General features: G+C 40.3%; 1 protein-coding gene across 1 annotated transcript in view; it reads left to right on the forward strand.

The window, feature by feature from the left end:
- The first annotated feature begins 1,739 nt into the window (after window positions 1-1,739).
- Window positions 1,740-21,190, forward strand: part of LOC140328584 (cytochrome P450 2K6-like) — a 24,634-nt gene continuing 5,183 nt past the window's right edge. Inside the window, exons 1-5 of the mRNA XM_072408311.1 lie at window positions 1,740-1,758; window positions 3,216-3,365; window positions 3,648-3,808; window positions 8,554-8,730; window positions 16,494-16,635. Coding sequence (XP_072264412.1) covers window positions 1,740-1,758; window positions 3,216-3,365; window positions 3,648-3,808; window positions 8,554-8,730; window positions 16,494-16,635 — 649 coding nt within the window. The remainder of the gene's footprint in view (window positions 1,759-3,215; window positions 3,366-3,647; window positions 3,809-8,553; window positions 8,731-16,493; window positions 16,636-21,190) is intronic.

Raw genomic sequence — 21,190 nt, forward strand, 5'->3', positions numbered from 1 at the left:
CACCAGTTCCCTAATCTAACGTCGCAGTCTTCACCTATACCAGCCCCCGCTCAGCTTCGGGAGGCTGGTTGCATCTCCCAGCACTCGGTTGCCCACAGGACTTAATACGCAAGGGATGGTGTCTGGAGATAGGCCGGAAGTTGACAAAGAGCCCACAGATACCGAGTGCAGAATTATAAAGAAATCCAGAAACAATCTGAAGTCAAAACACAGGAAATCAGTCCACCAAGCAAGGTATAAAGGGAAGGGCACAATCAGAGTAGGGGTCACAAGCAAGGGTCGGTCCAGGCAGTGAACGGAATGTCAGGAACAGGCACGGGTCAGGACACAAAATTACCCTAGCACAGGTAAGCCCAGCAGACGCTATACCAGGCACTGGTGACTGGGAGTGACTGTTGTGCAAAGCCTCACAGGGTGGTGCTGGGGATGCCAAAAATCCATCAGGCTGCATGGCTACAGGGAAGCCGGGGCTGCTGCTATCTTAGTTTTCCTGGCTTCTGCAAATGACATTGCTGGACAGAATGAATAAACAGTGTTTCACACTGCGATGGTGCACTGCACAGAGTCGCGGGACAGATGAGCATCTCCTAACAATTATTTTTTTTTTTTTGTCCGGTAATGCTTTCTTTTCCAATGTTTGATTAGCTGTCATTGACTCCCATGGATTTTCCATTTAGTTTTATGATGAACAAATTGTAATTTCAGTGAAGGCTCACACATCAGAGATGTTGGGATATAAGAGCAAAACTATAAATACAGATTCTTTTGTACAGTTCTTTGCATTGTGTTATTGTGTGTTGGGTTACGGCAGCCCCATATGCTATTATTGAGCTAGCACAAGGTTGCAACCCTTTATATGTATTTTATACCCATATTTGGTTTCATAAAACAATGTTTTCTACATTTCATAATTGAAGTATAATAATTGAAAACAGTCAGATTTGTACTTGTGTATGGTTTACAACTATCATACTCTTCATCATTCTCTTATGTAACTTTTTTCTCCAGGTGCTGCAGACATGTATTTAACAGAGTCAGTCACAATTATTCTCTCTATTGTCACCTGTGTTTTTCTGGCAATTGTTTTGTATGAACGGAAGAAAAATGTTCATCCTAACTATCCTCCAGGACCTCCTTGTTTTCCAATCTTTGGACATTTGTTCATCATAAACATAAAAAAACCTTACGTGACATTTCACAAGGTAAGCTGTTGGGTATAAAGATGCATAGATAAAATGTTTTGTTTTTTAAATATTTTTTAAAGAGATAGAATACAAAAGAATCAGATCATTTGGTCTTCTCCTACTAATTTTATTGACAATAATTGAAATTGTTATAGTCACTGGATGCCAATCATTTGCTTTGTCTGCACATGGTCAATCCCATCTGATGCCAGAAGTTTAAACTACATCTTGTTTTGTGAAGTGACATGCAGGTGCATGGTTTCTACCTAAAATTGCTATTTTCTTGTCTAGTAATGGCTGAACTTGTATGTGAGTGGTTTCAAAATACATTCAGACAAACGTTACAATGAACTTTTTCAGAGCCCCCAGCTATAGATAATAGTAAGAAGCATCCCAGTCAGTTAGTGGTTGTTGGAAACAGTACCACAATTAATATCTATCAGCCAATCGGAATATTCCCTTCCACTTACATTTGAAACTGCCTTCCAATTATATAAGAGTTCTTTAGTATCTGGATCTCTTCTATTATTCTCAAAACTCAATCAGAGCTTAACCATGGTTCTCTTCAGTCAAAGTAATCATCATCCTGGAAAATAATTTTTATGGATATAGAGGAATTTACCACAGATTTAAAGCCCGAGTGTGACTTGGGGTGAAAAAAACGTGCTGAAAGTGGTAACCCAGAGCCACACTCAGGGTAGTTAAAAAAGTAAAAAAAAAAACACTTACCTGGTCCCATGGGCTTCCTTCGGCGTCCTCCAGTGTCCTGCCATCCTTTAGCCGCGTCCTCTTCCTCGATCTTTCTCCTGGTGAGTGCGCTGATGTTTCCCGCGAGTTCTAGTTGACGTTGGTGCGTCCAGCCATTATTAGGGGAGCGGCAGGAATTTCAAATTATTTTGTATTTCATTCATACAAAATAACTGTGTTGATTGCAATACACTGAATTTATATGTCTAAAAGCGGTACATTGTCTTTCATGAAAATGGATTTTACAGTATATAATAATATTCGGTATATAATAGTATGAGTATATTAAAGTTTGAAACACAAAATCATGTCAAAGTTTATTATTAAATTTATTATTAAATTTATTTTGGTTATTTTGGTTTATTTAACTTAATATTTTTACATGATTTTATGTTTCAAACTTTATTATACTAATACTATTATAATATACTGTAAAATACATTTTCATGACATACAAATTTTAGACATATAAATCCAGACAGAAATTAACCAGCCAGGAGGTTAACTGATTGTATAGGCATCTCATTTGCCAATGAAGTAGCCTAGCTGCACAGCCAACTGTCAACACTGTCTCATTGGAAGTGCTGTTTCAGATTCACAAAACATGCATTGCTTGAAGCGGAACTGTTATTAAAATAAAAAAAAATTACACTTACCTTTACTTTTGCAGAGTCATTGATCCCTCCACTGCTAGTCTTGATTCAGTCCTGAGCAGTCCTGGATTCTTTCTTCAACCCGGCAAGGAAAAACTGCCGGTCGCCACCATCTTCTTCCGTCTTCATCCTTTTTTGAATTTGCATTGCTAATGCCTGAGATCGGCTGACGTACCCCCCTGCAAATGTAAAAAAAACAGTGCGGATCTCACTGAGCATGCGTGAGATCGGCCTTTTTCTTCATTGCAGGAAAAAGGCCCTTCTGTGCAAGCCCGAGTTCAAGAAGCAGCAGCCCAGAAAGTTTTGAGCTCCCATTCAGTCCCTACCATCGCAGTGCTAAAGACAGAAGGGGATTTATTTGGGAAAAAAGAACAAACACCTTTTTACTATATATACTATATACTGTATATAAAAGGGTTACCTATCTTTTTTCAGTGAAGTAAAAATTCTGTGTGTTATTCTCCTAACCTATTCTATATGTAGTCCTTCCCACTAGAGTTGGATCTCCAGCAATCTTGTGCACCCTATGATTACAGTAATTTTTTTGCAACCTAACTGCATCACAGGAAAAAAGGAAAGCTTGGAATTATGTAGATTGATATAATGTATATGTGTTTTATTTTTTTGTCAGGTCTTATATTTTCAAATGGTAATACCTGGAAGGTCATGAGACGATTTACTCTTTCTACACTTCGAGATTTTGGAATGGGGAAAAGAACAATAGAAGATAGGATCCTTGAAGAGTGTAAAAATTTGGTAAAAAGCTTCAAAGCCCACAAAGGTCAGTAATGGGTTCTAGTCTTGTTGCTAAAGGTATATAGTTTTTCTATGTCACTACTCAATCATGGAATCTGATTGGCATATTGTCTAATTTTTGTATCATTCTTTTGGATTTATATTTGGAACAGCTCTAATTTCAAAATGTTCTCAGATATTACCTCTCTCTGCCTTTAGGCTAGCATGAAGTATACTTTAGAACAGAACATACAAATAGCTTTTTTTAAAAAAACAGACATTTTATGTACACTTGCATGCTCTTAGTAAAGTTTTGCTCTTCTTGCAGGAGAACCATTTGAAAATACCACAATCATATTTGCTGCTGTGGCCAATATTATTGTATCTATCGTAATGGGCCATCGCTTTGAGTATAATGATCCGAAACTTCACAGACTTATGTCAATCATTACTGAAAACATCACAATTGTTGGAAGCCCAATGGTTTTTGTAAGTTTATCTTTATTGTGACATATTAAAGTATATGGGTGGATGGCTGTCTATTTGGCTTTTAAAGAATATGCAAACTAGCAAAATGCTCGTAGATAACCAGGAATGATGGGGGGTGGAGACTGTGTCCCTGAAAGTTGTTGATTGTGGTAATTTTGCATATAGAAAGGTACGTAATATATGTATGTAAAGAGATTTAGTAAAAGGAGGAAACTTGCCACCAGCAAATCTGTGGCACATGTGCCATATAATATAATCCTAAAAGCAAAACATCGACACTGAAATGGGAGATGCTTTATATACTTGAGGATAAACCAATATATTTTTCACCCTCAAAATGCCTTTAGAAAAAGAATCCGGGATTTTGACTGGGGACACACCAGTAGATGGTGCTCTGTCCTTATGTAAAGTGTGTAACAAACTTGCCACTGGATACATGTGTTACAAAAATTTCATGAGTACACAGCACCACCTATCAGGGGCCAACAACCATGCACAAGCAATCAGGAAATTACCCATCATACCCAACTTAAAAGTACAGGATACTTTACCATGTAAAAAGTGAATAAAAGGATATACAAACTGAGCCCATGTAATTGTATTTATTTCTCTTTCAAAAAAATGTTTTAAAAATAATTCACTATGGATATAATTATTCACATTAATTTTATTGGCATTTCTTGAGATTACTGTTTTGAACGTTAGCAAATACTACTGAATTTTGTGCACTAGGTTTTTACTCAAGTCAGGTAAATATAGGTACATTCATTTTTATTCAGATTAGTTTATATTTAGGTATATACATACAGGTAGTCCCTGGTTACATACGAGATAGGGACTGTAGGTTAGTTCTTAAGTTGAATTTGTATGTAAGTCCGAACAAGTTCATTTTTTTATTAAATGCAATTAGGACAGATGTTTGTCCCAACATAATATTAGGCAGCATGGTGTCAGTTAGTGTATAAAATCTTCACAAACAAAGCAAAAATGAAAAAAAAAAACTTTATGGAGCCTAGGCATTCATTAGGGATGAGTGAGAATGCGAACTGATTTTACGAAATCATCCGAAGATCGAGGAAATCATTGCTATCCCCGGCACTAGAGGTTAATTAATTCTAGTGCCCCGGGATCACAGTGGATTCTCAGGGCTGCATTCAGAGCTTGCAGAACAGCAAAAGATTTATTTTCCATGCCTTGCAAATCGCCCCTTAAGCCTCCGTCCTGCACATGAACGAGCAAGGAAGCCCCATTCGTATCTAGGAGTCGTCTGTATGTCGCATATCCTTAACTTGGGCACTACCTGTATTGAAAAATTCATCGAATTAAAGCCCCAAATTGAATATTCAAGGTTTCTTAAGTACCTCATCAAAAGTTTAAAAGCGTAAAAGCAGAAAAGATTAAATCAAACTGACTGCTACTCTATGTGTTTAATGTATTTGCATTTAAGGAAAAGAATATTCATAGTTCTTAGATGTATCCTTGGGATAAATTGTGCCTGGTCTCCTGTGGCTAACAGGGTACATGTCTGCCACAGTGGGGCAGACAGTGAACTTAATTTACTTAAGTAGTTTAGGCTGTTCACATAGCACAGTGAAATATGCTCCTGCAAGAGATATTACACTAAGCTTAGTGAATGAGTTTAGTGAAGCTCTGCTGACTTCAATCATCCAATCATTTTCAGTTTTTTTTTAGATATCCTTGCACATGACTTAACATTTTTTGCAAAGTGAATTATTACCACATTAACTAAGCCAAGTAAATTATCCCTTGTGAGTTGATAATTCACCTTGGTGAGGGAAAAGCCAAAATTCCTTAAGTAAATTAGCATTTGAGAGTATATAGGGTCTGATTTATTAAAATTCTCTAAGACTGGAGAAGATAGGAGGAGAGGACCCTGCCCAAGAGCTTACAAACTAAGAGGTATGGGAAGGTAGCACACATTGAATTCAGATTTGTTGGATCAGCCATGTTCCCCTATAATAGTCTATTTCTCGCAGTCTTAGAGAGCTTTAATAAATCAGGTCCATGGTAAAAAAATGTGATAAAACAAAAAAATTTACTTTAAACATTTCAACGAGAGCAACTGTTAGTAAAAAAAAATACTACATAGATGTAACACAAAACGGAATTATTTGTTGTCTTTTGTAGATTTGGGACCTTCTTGTTTGCCACAAGCGGGAGCTGTACTTTTTAAAATGTATTATAAGGAAAGAGTAGAAAAGTTTGAATAGAAAATTACATTCTAGTTAGGAGGTACATGGAACATCCCATAGTAAATTGAACACTTAATACGCTTGTCACATCCCAAGGTGAAGAATTTTTGTGGAAGAAAAGGAAATAGTATAGGGACTTTATTGGCAAAAGTCCTAGAAAGTTTCCAATGGCTAAAATCTATGCAACAACATTTTAAAATTAAAACAATCTTTTTAACATGAATTATTAAGATCACTGGGTTACAGAAAACATCTCTGAACACTAATACAAAAACTTTCTTAGCTAAAAGTAGACAATAAACCTCTACGTGTTTCGTGGAACTAGTCCACTTCTTCAGGAGGAATCGGTTCTACAGTTGAAAGATAAATACACATTACACTAAATTCCATTATTAATAAATTAATATCTTTTAACAAAACATATATAAATATGTCTTATATTCACTGATTTTTGGGAACTCCCCTCATATGTATAGAGGTTAGAAGACCAAAGGGGTAGGGCATCAAAGGACAAGGCATCACCATCCACTATTTATTCTGGTTGTGCAAATGAGTTGGTTTCTCCTATACTTAGTATCTACCGGTATGTTCAGAGAAAGGCACTTAAATTCACCTGTTCAAAAAAACCAAAAAAAAAACCTACTTTCTTTCCCCTTTCACATAACATCCTTAAATACCCACAGACACCATAATCAACCACTGTCAATAGTGCCAGTGCACCTAAACTAAATTTAAACTAAAGAATAAAGAGTGTAAACAAAAATCAATATAATACATACATGCCACCACTTTTAATCAAAACCTATCAGTGATGTAATTCTGCCAGTGCCTTAATTTACAGCCTCCGATAGGGGATAATGAGTAGTGCTTGCATATACAAATAATTTGCACCAACTCCTCATTGAATTCGTTCTTTAAATCTACTAACATGTAGTGAATTTCTACCATTGAATATATAATAAGGCCCAGATGTTAAATGCACCCAGTGATAACCACCAAAAAATCCCTGAATGAAAAAAAAAACACTTTTATACTTTTGATGAGGTTCTAAAGAAACCCTAATCATTCAATTTGGAGCTTTAATTTGATGAATTTTTAAATAAAGGTGGTCCCTGAATTAAGGACATCCGACATATGGACAACTCCTAGATAGGAACTGGGCTTCCCTGCTCGTTCGTGTGCAGGAGGCTTAAGGGAGGGAGGAGAGGGCGATTTGCATGACTTCCAGAAGAAATCTTTTGCTGTTCTCCAAGCTCTTGTAACTCTTTTCTTTAGAGTTCAGAGATGTTTTCTGTAACTCAGTGTTCTTAATAATTCATATTAAAGAGATTGTTTTAATTTTTAATTGTTGTTGCATCGATTTTAGTCATTGGAAACTTTCTAAGAATATTGCCAATAAAGTCCTTTTACTATTTCCTTTTCTTCCACAATAATTGAATAGAAAGTTAGTTAAAGCTGGTGGTGAAGGGGGGTTGTGATAAAACGTTAAACTAAATAAATAAATCCTACATTATTTAACCTCCCGGGCAGTTACCTCGAGCCTAGTTCAGGGTAAAAAAACTTGCTGAAAGCGTTTACCCCGAACTAGACTCAGGGTAGCTAAAAATAGAAACAGGCGTGGCTTACCTGGTGCCGCTGGCATCCTTCAGTGTGCTGTCATCGATCCCGTCCTCCGGCAGAGTTCTCCAGCGTCGGATGCCTGTCTTCTCGGTCAGATCCCCGTCTTCTCCTTCCCTCGTCATGCACGTACGCGTCCCTTTGCGATTTCTGATGACGTCGGTGCATGCAGGAGGAGCGGCGGGAAACTCTAATATTTTGTATTGGATTCAATACAAAATAGCTGTATTGAGTCCAATACAAAGAAATGTTCATATAATTTATATATAGTTATATTATATATATATTATACAATACTACGGCACAGTCATATTATGTTTATGTTTCGTATAGTTTATTATTAAATTTATTCATTTTATTAAATATTGAACATATTTCGGTGAGTAATGCCAAAGAAGTATAGGCCTACAATGTAAAAATATAGTACTATACAGTATACAGAATTATTGCATTTTCAGTATTCAAGCTGATTTTTGTGTTTTTTATTTAATTTTTACATGATTGTATGTTTCAAACTTTATTATATTCAGGAAATATACTAGGCCCTTGTCTGGACATATTTTTGGTTACAGCACAACAGTTACAGCACAACAATATATATAAAGAAAAATTCATGAAAAAAAGTGTACCACTTTTGGTACTGAAATCCAGAAATCAGTGAAATGACCAGGAGGTTAATGATTCTCTCTCCATATAATTATCAACATCAGTATCCACAGAAGTATTAATAATCTATACACACATACACAGCAATTGCAAAAAATACATTACAATGCAACACAGCAGCATATGAAATAGTATATTTAATTTAAGGAAAATAATTTTTATTTCTTTCATTTCTTTTCGCCGTGTTTGCAGAATGTGCTCACATATCACTTATAATGTATTTTGGGTGATAATTGCCTTTTTTTTCAGCTGTACAATGCATTTCCATCTCTGGTTCGATGGTTACCTGGAAGTCACAGAAAAATCATACCACAAAAGGAGGAATTACATACTTTTATCAGGGAAACCTTCACCAACCAGAAGGAGCAGCTGGATGTCAATGACCAGAGAACTTTCACCGATGTATTTCTTATCAGACAAAAGGAGGTATAAGTGATTTTATATAACCTAACTTTGTGATAAAAATAAAGGAAATGTATAGTGCAGTTCTTGGCTGTATTCAAAAATATGTTACACAAACCAGGCTCTCATCTTGCTCAAAATACAATGGTTTACACTGATTTATTATAGCTCTCCAAGGTTGGAGTGGATACACTTTTATCAGTGAAGATGGATCTGGTCCAGGATTGAAAACATTTGCTATCAAATGACATTTAGGAAATCCATTCCAGGTTTTCTGGATCACCCAGCTTTACTGGGGAAGGTGTATCCACTCCAGCCTTGGAGAGCTTAAATAAATCAGAGCTGGGGTGTGAGAGAAGAGTAAGGGAATGCTTCCTCATGCCTGCAGAAGACTGATGAAATTTAGCTTTATGCTATGTTAAATATGTTACTATATAGTGTGACATGTCAGGAATCTGTTGATCCACACTTGCTGCCAAAAACTTTGTGGTTAGCTCATGACACTCCTACCCAACTATTATACAGCCTTTAGGTCAACTGCTAATTTGACATTTTTGCAGATGGGGGAGGTTTTGGTGTTGGACTGAAAGTGGCAAAAATTCTATGCTTCCCTGTGTTGCTCTGCAAAGTGGGAATGGGGACTTTTGTAAATGTAGGCAGGTATACTGGTAAGCACATGGGGGGGAAAATGATGACCCACCATTAGCTGGCTCAGTTTAGGTGACTGCACACCTAATTTATATTATACAGCATTAAGTATATATTTTAAGTAATTTCAGGTACTGGAAATATGCTTTCAGGCCATGAGATAGAAAAGGCTGGGCAAGCCTAAAATAGACTAATTATATTCAATTGATTATCTGTAAATGTTTTGGAATTGTCTTGTGCAGATAATAATAATATTTGTTTCAGGGGCACAAAAGTAATTGGAGAATTGACTCAAAGGCTATTTCATAGGCTGGTGTGTGCAATTCCTTCGTTATGTCATTATCTATTAAGCAGATAAAAGGCCTGAAGTTGATTTGGTGTAAATGTTTTGGAATTGTCTTGTGCAGATAATAATAATATTTGTTTCAGGGGCACAAAAGTAATTGGAGAATTGACTCAAAGTCTATTTCATAGAAAAAGCCCATCCGAGAAATTGCTACAATATTAGGAGTGGCAAAATCTACAGTTTGGTACATCATGAGAAAGAAACAAAGCACTGGTGAACTCAACAATGGTGGATGATCACAGAATCATTTTCATGGTGAAGAGAAACCTCTACACAACAGCCAACCAAGTGAACAACACTCTCCAGGAGGTAGGCGTATCGATATCCAAGTCTACTATAAAGAGAATACTGCATGAAAGTAAATACAGAGGGTGCACTGCAAGGTGCAAGCCACTCATAGGCCTCAAGAATAGAAAGGCTAGATTGGACTTTGCTCAAAAAAATATAAAAAAGCCAGCACTGTAAAAACATTCTTTGGACAGATGAAACCAAGATCAACCTTTACCAGAATGATGGCAAGAAGGAAGTATGGAGAAGGCGTGGAGCAGCTCATGATCCAAAGCATACCACATCATCTGTAAAACATGGCGGAGGCAGTGTGATGGCTTGGGGGTGCATGGCTGCCATGGCACTGGGACAACACTGGGAGTGTTTATCCATGATGTGACACAGGACAGAAGCAGCCGAATGAAGTCTGAGGTATTCAGAGACATACTGTCTGCTCAAATCCAGCTAAATGCAGTCACATTGATTGGGAGGCATTTCATAATACAGATGGACAATGACCCAAAACATACACAGAGACGCTGCTGCTGCTGCTCGCATCTCCAGAGAGATGCAAAGCACAATGCAGGATTTCTGCATTGTGCTTCACATCTCACTGCAGATGCCAGCAGCAATAGCAAATTTTTTATTGCTGCTGGAGGAGCTGCGGGGACAGGGTAAGTTGTAATACAATGTATGACAATCGGATTGCAATATAACGTTTGTTTACATTTTTAACCACCTGGTGAGAAAAGTTCCGGTTTAACACTTTTTGCAAATGTTTTTACCCCGAACATGGTCGGGTTTAACGGCCAGGTGGTTAAGAAACCGTATATGAATACAGAGAAATCTACAGCAAAAATTATGAAATACTTAAATACAGTAGAATGAGTGCAAACTTCCTGAGAACCAAACTAAAAGAACAAAAGGGAGTAGGCAAAGAGTAGGAGGAAGGAGTGTGAATACAGACTCTGGTTATCAACAGGACAATCGAGTATAATATTGGTCCCAGCCTTCCCACGTTTTTTCATAATTATCCATGATGTTTCCAAGGAGAGCAGTAAGGTACTCCATAAGTCGCGCTTCCTGAATTCTCTTATAAAGTTCCTCCATAGAGGGGGGTAGAGTGGCCTTCCATTTAGTAGGGATCAGTGTCCGTGCAGCTACCAAAATATGCGATACCAGTTTGCGAGCAAACTTGGGTAGCATCTTTAGTGGTCGGCCCAAAAGGTGGATCAGAGGATCTAGAGATACCTGCATCTGAACCACCTCCGAAAGCAAGTTAACGCGAGTGAACTCAAGACCAATAGCCTTTAATGATAGGACAGGACCAGAAGATGTGCTCCAAAGTGCTTTGGGGGTCCCTGCAATGCCAACAGTTAGGGTCAGTACCCGGGAATATCTGCTGGAGTACAACTGGGGTATGGTACCACCTGAGGATGATTTTATATAAGTTTTCCTTATATAACATACAAATGGAACTCTTATTAGCGGCTTCCCAAATCTCCTGCCAGTCAGCCAAGTCCAGGGTCTGCCCCAGTACCTTCTTAGGGTCTGCAAGAGCGATACAACTTTCCTCCAGGTCCCTACAAACGCTGGAGGGGTGGGGTGACGTCCACAACGGGATATATCGTTGATGCTAGATAATATTTGTGGTAGGTGGGGAGCTCCCATACCCCCTAGTTCTCTGGGCGTGCAGACAACATGCAACATGTATAGCAAGGCTATGCCTCTTGTATGCCCAAATAAATTTTAGGAAATCAGACTGTAGTTTCTTTAGCACTCCCCAAGGTACCCCAACTGGCAGGGTCTCAAAAACATATAGTAATTTAGCTAGGAACATCATCTTTAAGGCAGCCATCCGTCCCAGTAAAGACAAGGGGTAATTTTTCCATTTATTTAAGAGAGACTGAAGCTCCCGGAAAAATGGTGCAATATTGTGGGAGTATTATACATTGGGGTGATCTGGAGACCCAAGTACCGGAGGGCCAGGTCTCTCCATGCAAAAGTGTAGGAGGACCGCAGAGTGGATACTTGTGTGGGAGACATATAAAAAGAAAAGGCTTCTGATTTGGATGCATCAACTTTGTAACCAGATACCTCACAATAAGTACGTAGTTCTCTCCACATATTCGGAAGGGAGGTGGTTGGCTGAGGTAATGACAAGAGAACATGATATGCATACAATGAAATTTTAAAGGTCTTTTCCTTAACTGATACGCCCTTTATGTTGGGGTTAGATCTGATGTAGGCTGCCAGGGGTTCAATACATATAGCAAAGAGCAGGGGGGACAAAGGGCATCCTTGCCTGGTACTATTTCTAATAGGGAATGATGAGGAGGAAGCGTGGGGTAGTTTAACTGAGACCAAGGGCGATTTATAAAGCGATTTGACTGCCGTCATAAAGGATCCACAAAAGCCCAATTTGTGTAGAGTAGAGAACATGAACAGCCAACTAAGGCGGTTAAATGCTTTTTCAGCGTCTAGGCTAAGCACTACTGATGGCGTTTTCCTCTTGTTAATAATGTCAATAATAGTAACTACTCTTCTAGTGTTGTCAGCAGCGTGACGAAAAGGTATGAAACCAGTCTGGTCACCATGGAAGAGAGAAGGGACGAATTTTCATAGCTGGGTAGCTAGTATTTTTGTGAAACGTTTCAGGTCTGAGTTTAAAAGTGCTATGGGCCTATAGCTTGAGCAAGCCATGGGGTCTTTGCCCGGCTTAGGTACTACAGTAATGTGAGAAGCCAGCATAGAGGGATGGGTTTACCTTTCAAAAACTCATTAAACAACGTCAAAAGATGTGGAAGGAGTTCTGGCAAGAAGGTTTTATAATACAAGTAAGGTAACCCATCCGGTCCCGGAGCTTTTGCAGAAGGCAGTTGTCCAATTGTTTTCAAAATTTCTGCTTCTGTGATAGGGCTATTAAGCTGTTCCAAATATTCTAGGTTGAGTTTGGGTAAGTCTTTACCAGCTAGGTATGAGTCATGTTTCAATTGTAAATCACCTCTTAGGGGGCTTTGGGTCTACTGTACTGTTTGATATAGATTTGTATAATAAGCCTCAAATTGCTGGGCAATGTGGGAGGGGTCATATCTCACCACCCCACTCTCATCTTTAATAGCCACTGGAGAGGCATTAGCTTGCGGGTCCCTCAATTTGCTCGCCAAGAGTGTGTCAGCTTTGTTAGCTTTGTAGTAGTACAATTGGCGGGTTCTCTGCATCATCCAACGAACCTTCCATAATTCCAGGGCTCGTAGTTTAGACCGAAGGGTAGTTAATTCACTAAGAAGGCCCAGAGATGGTTTGCGAGCATAACTCGCTTCCGCAAGGCGTAGGGCATGCGTAGTAACTGTGTGCTGTAGATTAAAGTCCCGCTTAAGCCGGGAGCTTAAAGAGATACAGTGTCCCCTAAAAACGATCTTATGGCCTTCCCAAAGTGTTGATTTATGCACCACTGAACCCTTATTATCCTGGAAATTGGTTGCAATCCCATAGTTAGCGCTGATTTGGTGCCTTCATTCTTGAGCAATCGGGGCATGATCCAACCAGGTTATAGGGTGGATCTCAGAAGACACACTGTTCCGCAGTAGTGGGAGCTTGGTGAAGATATAATCTATACACGTGTGGGTGCAGTGAGGAGGGGAGTAAAAAGAAAACTGCTTCCCAGTGGGGTGATGAATCCGCCAGTTACCATAAAGCTGGTGTTTGCGGATCAGCTGTCTAAAAACCTTAGAATGCTGGATCAATTGTGAGTGGGGGGTGGCATCATGGACAGTAAGCCTATCCTGTACCGGGGAGAACAATAAATTAAAATCTCCTCCGACTACCAAAAAGGTATGGTCAAATTCCGCACTTCAGCAACCAGGGGAGGTCTGACACCCGCGGAACCCTAACCCCGCATACGGGGAGTCTGGGAACAAAACCAACTGGTGGGTGAACATACCTTCCTAGAGGGGCAAAAGGCCCAGAGGGACACAGCAGAGGGGCAAACAAGAAACAGAAACAAGTGAACATTATCTCAACAGTCAGCGCCGACCACTTGAGCTGTTATATCACCCAGGAAAGCCTACCACCCTGCCCAGTGCAAGCTGAGCACAGAAGCAGGCCTCTCCGGGGCAGCAGAGAAACCGGGAACATGGTAATCTATCTGAATTACCATCCAAATTAGCAACTGCTTAGTAAAAACCAGAGAAGTGCAAAACAGTATAACTTTACATACAGCAGCCATCCAGGATAGCGGTCATGTAGTAACATTCTAAGAATCAGTAGTGGGGTAGATACAAAACAATATACAGCCTAGATAACAGTTGTTCAGTAATAGTCGGGAGACAGTAGTAAAGCTAGTGTAGAAAGGTGCACCAACAAAATCTCCTTTCAAGTGTAAGGCAGTATAGTCTTCCCCCCCCCCCAAAAAAAAAATGGCGGACTAGGATAGCGGCAGTGAAAGAACATCATGAAAATAGCCTTAGAGCAGGTAGAAAATAGTGCACACTCAGAATACCATTGGAAACATGAACCTGTGTAAGGTTCTAATGCAAGGACCAACTGGTCTGATAAAAGCATACTAGCGTCTCATCTAGTGAGGGCCTCCGGTGGAGATGAAGATTTCTGTGGAGGACGTGTATGGCGACGCTTGGAATGTCACCGCTTTCCAGGGGGGAGGGTGTGGGCGTGGGGGGGCCTCAGGTTGCCATCCGGGAAGTTTTGGGCGTTCAACACCCATATCCATACAAAAAGCAGTAAGATCCCATGGGCAACGAAGAGTGGATGTTCTTCCATCTTGGCGTACAGACAGGCTAAAAGGGAAGCCCCATCTATAAGGGAGACAGTTGTCCCGGAGCACAGTCAGTAATCGTTGTACCGGGCGACATTGCTGTAAGGTATGCCACATTAAGTATTGGAACAGCTGAAGAGGAGCACCATCAAACTCAAGATTTCGGATATTTCTAGCAGTGGCCATGATCTCATCCTTCAGGTCAGCACTATCCAGTTGGCAGAGAATATCCCGTGGCCTGGATGCCGTGCCAGGTTGTCTGGAGGTGCAAAAGGCCCTGGTAATTTTAATTTCTCTCGTGGCAGGGCGTCCCAGTACCCAGGTAAAAAAGGTCTGCAGAACCAATTTCAAATCAGCATCCTGGGTGGCTTCAGGTAGGCCCCGCACCCTAATATTATTTCTGCAACTTTTATTGTCTAAGTCCTCAATAAGACGGAAGAGATCCCTGAATTTCTGTAACTATGTAAGGATTTGTGGGTGAGGGTCTCAATGTCCTCTTTAGCTTGTTGAACGCTGCCATCCAGTTCATCAACTCTGCCTACTAACACTTGCAGGTCATTGAGTAAGGCCCCAATTGCTGAGTGAAAAGTGGCCTGGACCTCATCAACCAAATTTTGGAAGTCTCCTTTAGTGGGCAAAAGCTGTATATACTGTTGCCAGGGGAGAGGCGGATCCCCCTCCATAAAAGGGTACTCCCCTGTCTGTTTCCTAGAGGGTCCCGGGGGTTCCCAAGTTCATGGGGATAGATTCTGCCCTTCTGGTATCCTCTGTTGCTGTCGAAGATTCTGCTGGAGAGGAGACCACGGTGGCATAAAGGGGGGCCCTGAAGCGGGAAACCCACCAGAACCCTGGGCTGAGGTACTGTGCCCAAGGGAGGAGCCACCCTGTCTAAATACGGCAGGAGTCAGTGCATCCAGCTGAGTAGGTGTTGGATCTGCGGACCTAGAAGGGGCTCGCTGGGGAGATGCTGCAGGGGAAGGGGGAATCCTCCAGGCTGGAGCCCCAAATCGCCCGACTCGCCGTGGGAGATCTCGGGGACCTTGGAGATCCTGGGACCTGAAGGTAGGAGGCTGGAGGGTTCCTCTGCTCAGCAGGGTAAGCCTCCATCGGTTCTGGGGAGCCCTGTGTGTCTGCTCTGCTCCGCTGGTTGCTCCGGTGCCACGTGGCTGAGGAGCGTATCCGCGCCATCTTGGAGGCATGTGCGGGATCCGACTGAGCGTCCACAATATAATCCCTGATGGAGGGTTGGTCCATCAGGTTCTGCGAAGCTGGGGTGGGGGGGAAGCTTCCCCACTCGCTCCTTGCGTGCCTTGCCCATTGATGGTGCAGGTGAACCCTGGATTGCTGTAGATCATGGCTGGCGCTGACAGAGCACAGGATCTATGCAGCCATCTCTAGTTCCTCACATTTTTATGCAATCTTTTTGTTCAACCCACTGAATTAAAGCTGAAAGTCTGCAGGTCAACTTCATCTGAGTTGTTTCATTTAAAATAATTGTGGTTATGTACAGAACCAAAATTAGAAAAAAGTTGTCTCCAAATATTTATGGACCTAACTGTATATTTAATTGATTATCTGTAAATGTTTTGGAATTGTTTTGTGGAGGTAATACTAATATTTTTTTTTTTATTATTATTTTCTTTAAAGCTGATATGTCAAATTTGGCTGCAGATTCCCAACACTTTTAATGCATGTTGTATATCATAAAAATCCCAGAAAAAATATACTGATACATTTCCTGTCTAATTTCAGGAAAAGCCAAATCCGGAGATCTATTTCAGTGATGAAAATCTGACATCTCTTATCACTGATTTGTTTGCTGCTGGGATGGACACAACCTTCGCCACTCTCCGATGGGCCCTCCTGCTAATGATGAAGTACCCAGAAATCCAGAGTAAGTGATTTATTTTGTGTCCTGGTTTTTAATGAATGGGAAAGGTTAAATTAATTCACCCTAATTATCTGATGGCTTCTCAACTTACATGGTAAGAAAAGACATCAAATTCAAACCTATGAAGTTTAACCAAAGGAAAATAAATAAATAATGATAACAAATAAAATAATACAATACAATTAATACAAAAATCTGCACATTTTAGTTAAAAAAACAATATGCACAATTATACAGACAGTTAATTCAGAGGAAGGCAATACAACCCAATAAAGCATAGTCCAGTTTGCTCCAACAGAGGAAAAAAATTTCTTCGATTTCATAAATGAGGGGTGCCCAAACTATGGCCCACAGAGCTGTCAGATCCGGCCCTCTCCGCATTCCCTCTGCTCTCTCTGCATCGTTGTCATGCGGGGGATAGGGCACTCGTATCTCCTATGTTTCTCTATGAGATTGTGCTTCCAGCAGAGGGAGCTGTTCCCTGCCCGTCTTGTACTGTGGGATAATTCCTGTGCAGCATTATCCCCATGTATAACGTATATCTCCTTCACTGATTGTCATAGAAATGTGAAATTTTGCAGGGTACACAAGGGGCCCTAAGAGACACTAAACCAAATTTAAGCCCTCTAATCGTTGCCAAAGGTCACAAGCATAAAATCCTAACAATAATCAGGGATATTTTCACATTAAGTGGGGCTATTTTAGGACCAGGGTCCCTAAATTGATTTTGCATGTTGGGGACCCCCTAGGGGCTACTCCCATGGCGATGAACATTAGGGTACTGCTAATAATTTGTGCACTGTGGTGCCCCTTAGAATTCACAAAACTTCAGGACTTCATTCAGGTTGGCGATAAGGTCTGGGTGGGGTTACCCCTTCCTCGTGCCATGCAACCCTGTCTCAGTGGAGACGCTTAGTACCACTCATTTCCACCTGAAGTCAAATCTGCAGAAGCTGCGGTGCAAAGGACTGAGCAGCTGGTGAACTGCCTGTTACACAGAGCTGGACACTTACATTCTGTGAACCCCAATCTCTCTGGAACAGAAGAATGTTGACAACTGGAAATGAGGGAGCCAGTAGAAAACTCCTTATGTCTTCTACCCCATTCCACATTAAAATTTTATACCCATCTGATTATGCCTACCCTGTCACACATAGCTACCCCCTTACTCTATTTGAATCCCAATTACTATGTTAGAAAAGGGAAATGTAACTGCAAGAGCAGGACTCTTATGGCTAACTTTCCCTAAAATTTAATCACTACGGCACCATCATGGGATATGAAAAACTAAAACTGTTATACCGTGCTACCCTGTCACACATAGCTGGCCACTTACCTTCTGTGAACCCCAATTTCTCTTTAACAGATAAGAAAGGGAAATTTAGGATAAGTGGGGGACTCTTGTGGCTACCCCCCTACTAAAATTGTATCACTCCTACCATATCTTGGTGCCCTGTCCCGTATAAATGTCCGCTTATGTTCCTTAAATCCCTATTTCTCTTGAAAGAGGAGCTGTAGGTGTATTAAAGTGTAGGATAAGTGAGGGATTATTGTGGCTAACTTCCCCTAAAATTGTATTGTTGAAGCGACATCACAAAATAGAAAAACTATACCTCTCATACCGCGCTACCCTGTCACATATATCTCGCCACTTACCTTCTGTGAACCCCAATTTCACAGGAACGGAGGGATGTAAGGCCCTGAAAATGATCCAAGAAGTATCCATTGGGGAGATTCTTGATTTGTCATTACTTGTCATTATTTGCCATTATTTGGTGCATGTATGTTACAGTAACTAATTTTAAATTAAAACTATTCTAGTTTTTATTATACATCATTAATGTTTATTTGCATTGTGGCTCACTAGTTTTATCCCAATGCCAACAGTGGCCCCCCGATGAAAGAAGGTTGGGCACCAGTGCCCTAAGGCGATCGGATATTCTTTGAATCATGAGTCTCTGATATCATTCCTTATAAAATGTAATACTCAGTTATATTCTATGTATTTAGAAATACCTTCAGAGTAATATTGTTACTGCATCTAGGCTGACTGGCGGTCATGCTGTTTTGTTATACATTTAACCTTCTATATGTTGTTATTTGTCATTAAAAATAACCAGCTGTTAGGAGAGGCTATTTTGGCTGCCGATCCCACACAGTCCGCCAATGCAGTATAGCGCACCCTGCTTATTCCCTCCAGCTGCATTGATTGCAGCAGCTGTTTGCTTTCTGTTCTGCAGCTTGCAGCATCCCTAGCTTCCCTTTAGCCATGCAGATTTCACCTAAGATATACCTTTTGTAGCACCCCCAGCATATACTCCAAGGTAGTATGCAGGCAAAGCTTGTGCAAATTATGTGCTGCAGCCAATGACCACTTCTACCACTCTAGTTGCAGTTGTAGCATTTAGCTTGGGTGACCTGCTAATGCGATTATCTGTTGGATTACCTAAACCTGTGATTGCTGTATGGACTATTGTTTGCCTGTGTACCTGACTCTTCTTTATGTTTTACCTTGGATAACTTGTTTGGTGAGTTGACTACCGATGTATGACCCTTGGCTCTGCTTCTTGTCTTTGCTGGACTCTCCTGTATTACATCATTATTTGGTTACTGACTCGGGACTTCGTCTGACATTTCATTGTGTATCCTATTATCCTGTATTATACCAAATGTGCATATAAAAGAGAATCTGGGTAGCAGCGACCATATTTTGATTTCATTTAATGTAAGCTGTAAACTGTAAGCAAAAACAGAAAGATAAAAACATTTCATTTTAGGAGAGCAGATTTTCCATTAATAAGGGCGTCTCTCTGTGACTTGGACTAGGAGACAATATTGCCCTCAAAGAAAACTGAACAGAAATGGGAATGTTTCAAGTCTGTTCTACAAAAGCACACTGAAAAATATATTCCAATGGGTAATAGGTTTAAGAGGGTAAAATTAAATCCTATGTGGCTCACAGCTGATGTTAAAAAACCATAAGGAACAAGAAAAGGGAATTCCAAAAATATAAAAATGAAGGATCACTTTCATCATTTGAAAACTATAAAGAATATAACAAAAGATATAAAAAGTAGAAAAAATGTGCAAAACTTCAAAATGAAAGACAGACTGCAAAGGAAAGAAAGGCAAACCAAAAACCCCCAAAAATGTTTTAAATATATTAATTGTAAAATGATTGGATCTGAGCATGTAGGCCATTGAAGGATGTCTCTGGGTTGGTAACTGGGGATAAAGAAAAGGCAGATTTACTAAACACGTTTTTTAGCTCTGTGTACACAAAGGAAAATGGCGGAGTCAAGTTCAAATTCATATTAGTAATGTTACTGCCTTAAATAAGTCACAATGGCTCAGAATTGATATGACTGAGAAACAGCTGGGAAAAATTAACGTTGACAAAGCACCAGGACCTGATGGATTACACCCACGTGTCCTCACGAGCTTATTTCAAAGCCATTATTTCTCATTTTTAGAGACTCTTTAGTCACTGGCAAGGTACTGATGGATTGGTCAATTGGAGTGGTGAAGGCCAATTTGGTTCCTATCTTCATAAAGGGAGCAAAGTCATTACCAGGTAGCTACAGACCGGTTAGTTTAACGTCCATAGTTGGAAAGGTCCTAGAGTTTGATAAAGAACCACATAGAGGAGTTTCTGCTGGAAAATATTATAATAAGAGTTAGTCAGCATGGCTTCAAGAAAGACCGAAGTTGTCAAACAAATTTACTCTTTTTTTGAGGAAGTAAGTAAACAGGTAGACAGTGGAGTAGCAGTTGATACTTGTACTTGGACTGTACTAAAGCATTTGACACCGTACCCCACAGACCGTTAATATGCAAGTTAGGGTCAATAGGTTTAGAAAAATCAATCTGTAAAGGGGTAGAGAACAGGCCCAATGACTGCATCCAGAGAGTTGTTATTAATGATTCATACTCTGAATGGTCTAGGGTTATTAGTGGGGCATCACAGCGTGACCATCTGATCGCCGCTGGAGGCAAAGGTAAGGGGGGCTTCTAAAGTTACCCCGAGTGTGATTACTCGGGATTACCGCTTTTTGCATGTAAAAGCCACCCCGAGTCACACTCAGGATTACCGCTAGGGGGGTTAATATAGATAAATGTAAAGTTTTGAACTTGGGAGCTAACAACATGCATGCTTCATACTGTCTAGGGGGAATACACTTGGGGGAGTCAGAAATGGAAAAGGATCTGGGGGTTTCGGTAGACTTAATAACAGCATGCAATGCCAAGCTGCAATATCTAAAGCTAGCAAAGTACTTTCTTGAGGAGCTCAGCTATGAGGGGAGATTAGCTGGACTGAGTCTATTCTCCCTTGAGAAGAGACGTTTAAGAGGGAATATGATTACCCTGTATAAATGTATAAACGGTCCATATAGAAAATTCTCTTCCCCATTTTTCACTTTGAGATCATTACAAAGAACAAGAGGGCACTCTTTGCGTCTAAAGGAAAAGACGTTTAAGCTCCGGATAAGGAAGGGATTCTTCACTGTAAGGTCTGTGAAAATGTGGAATCGGCTCCCTCAGGAAGTAGTTTCAGCAA

This window comes from Pyxicephalus adspersus, chromosome 4 (assembly GCF_032062135.1).
Source record: "Pyxicephalus adspersus chromosome 4, UCB_Pads_2.0, whole genome shotgun sequence".
Taxonomy (NCBI): domain Eukaryota; kingdom Metazoa; phylum Chordata; class Amphibia; order Anura; family Pyxicephalidae; genus Pyxicephalus; species Pyxicephalus adspersus.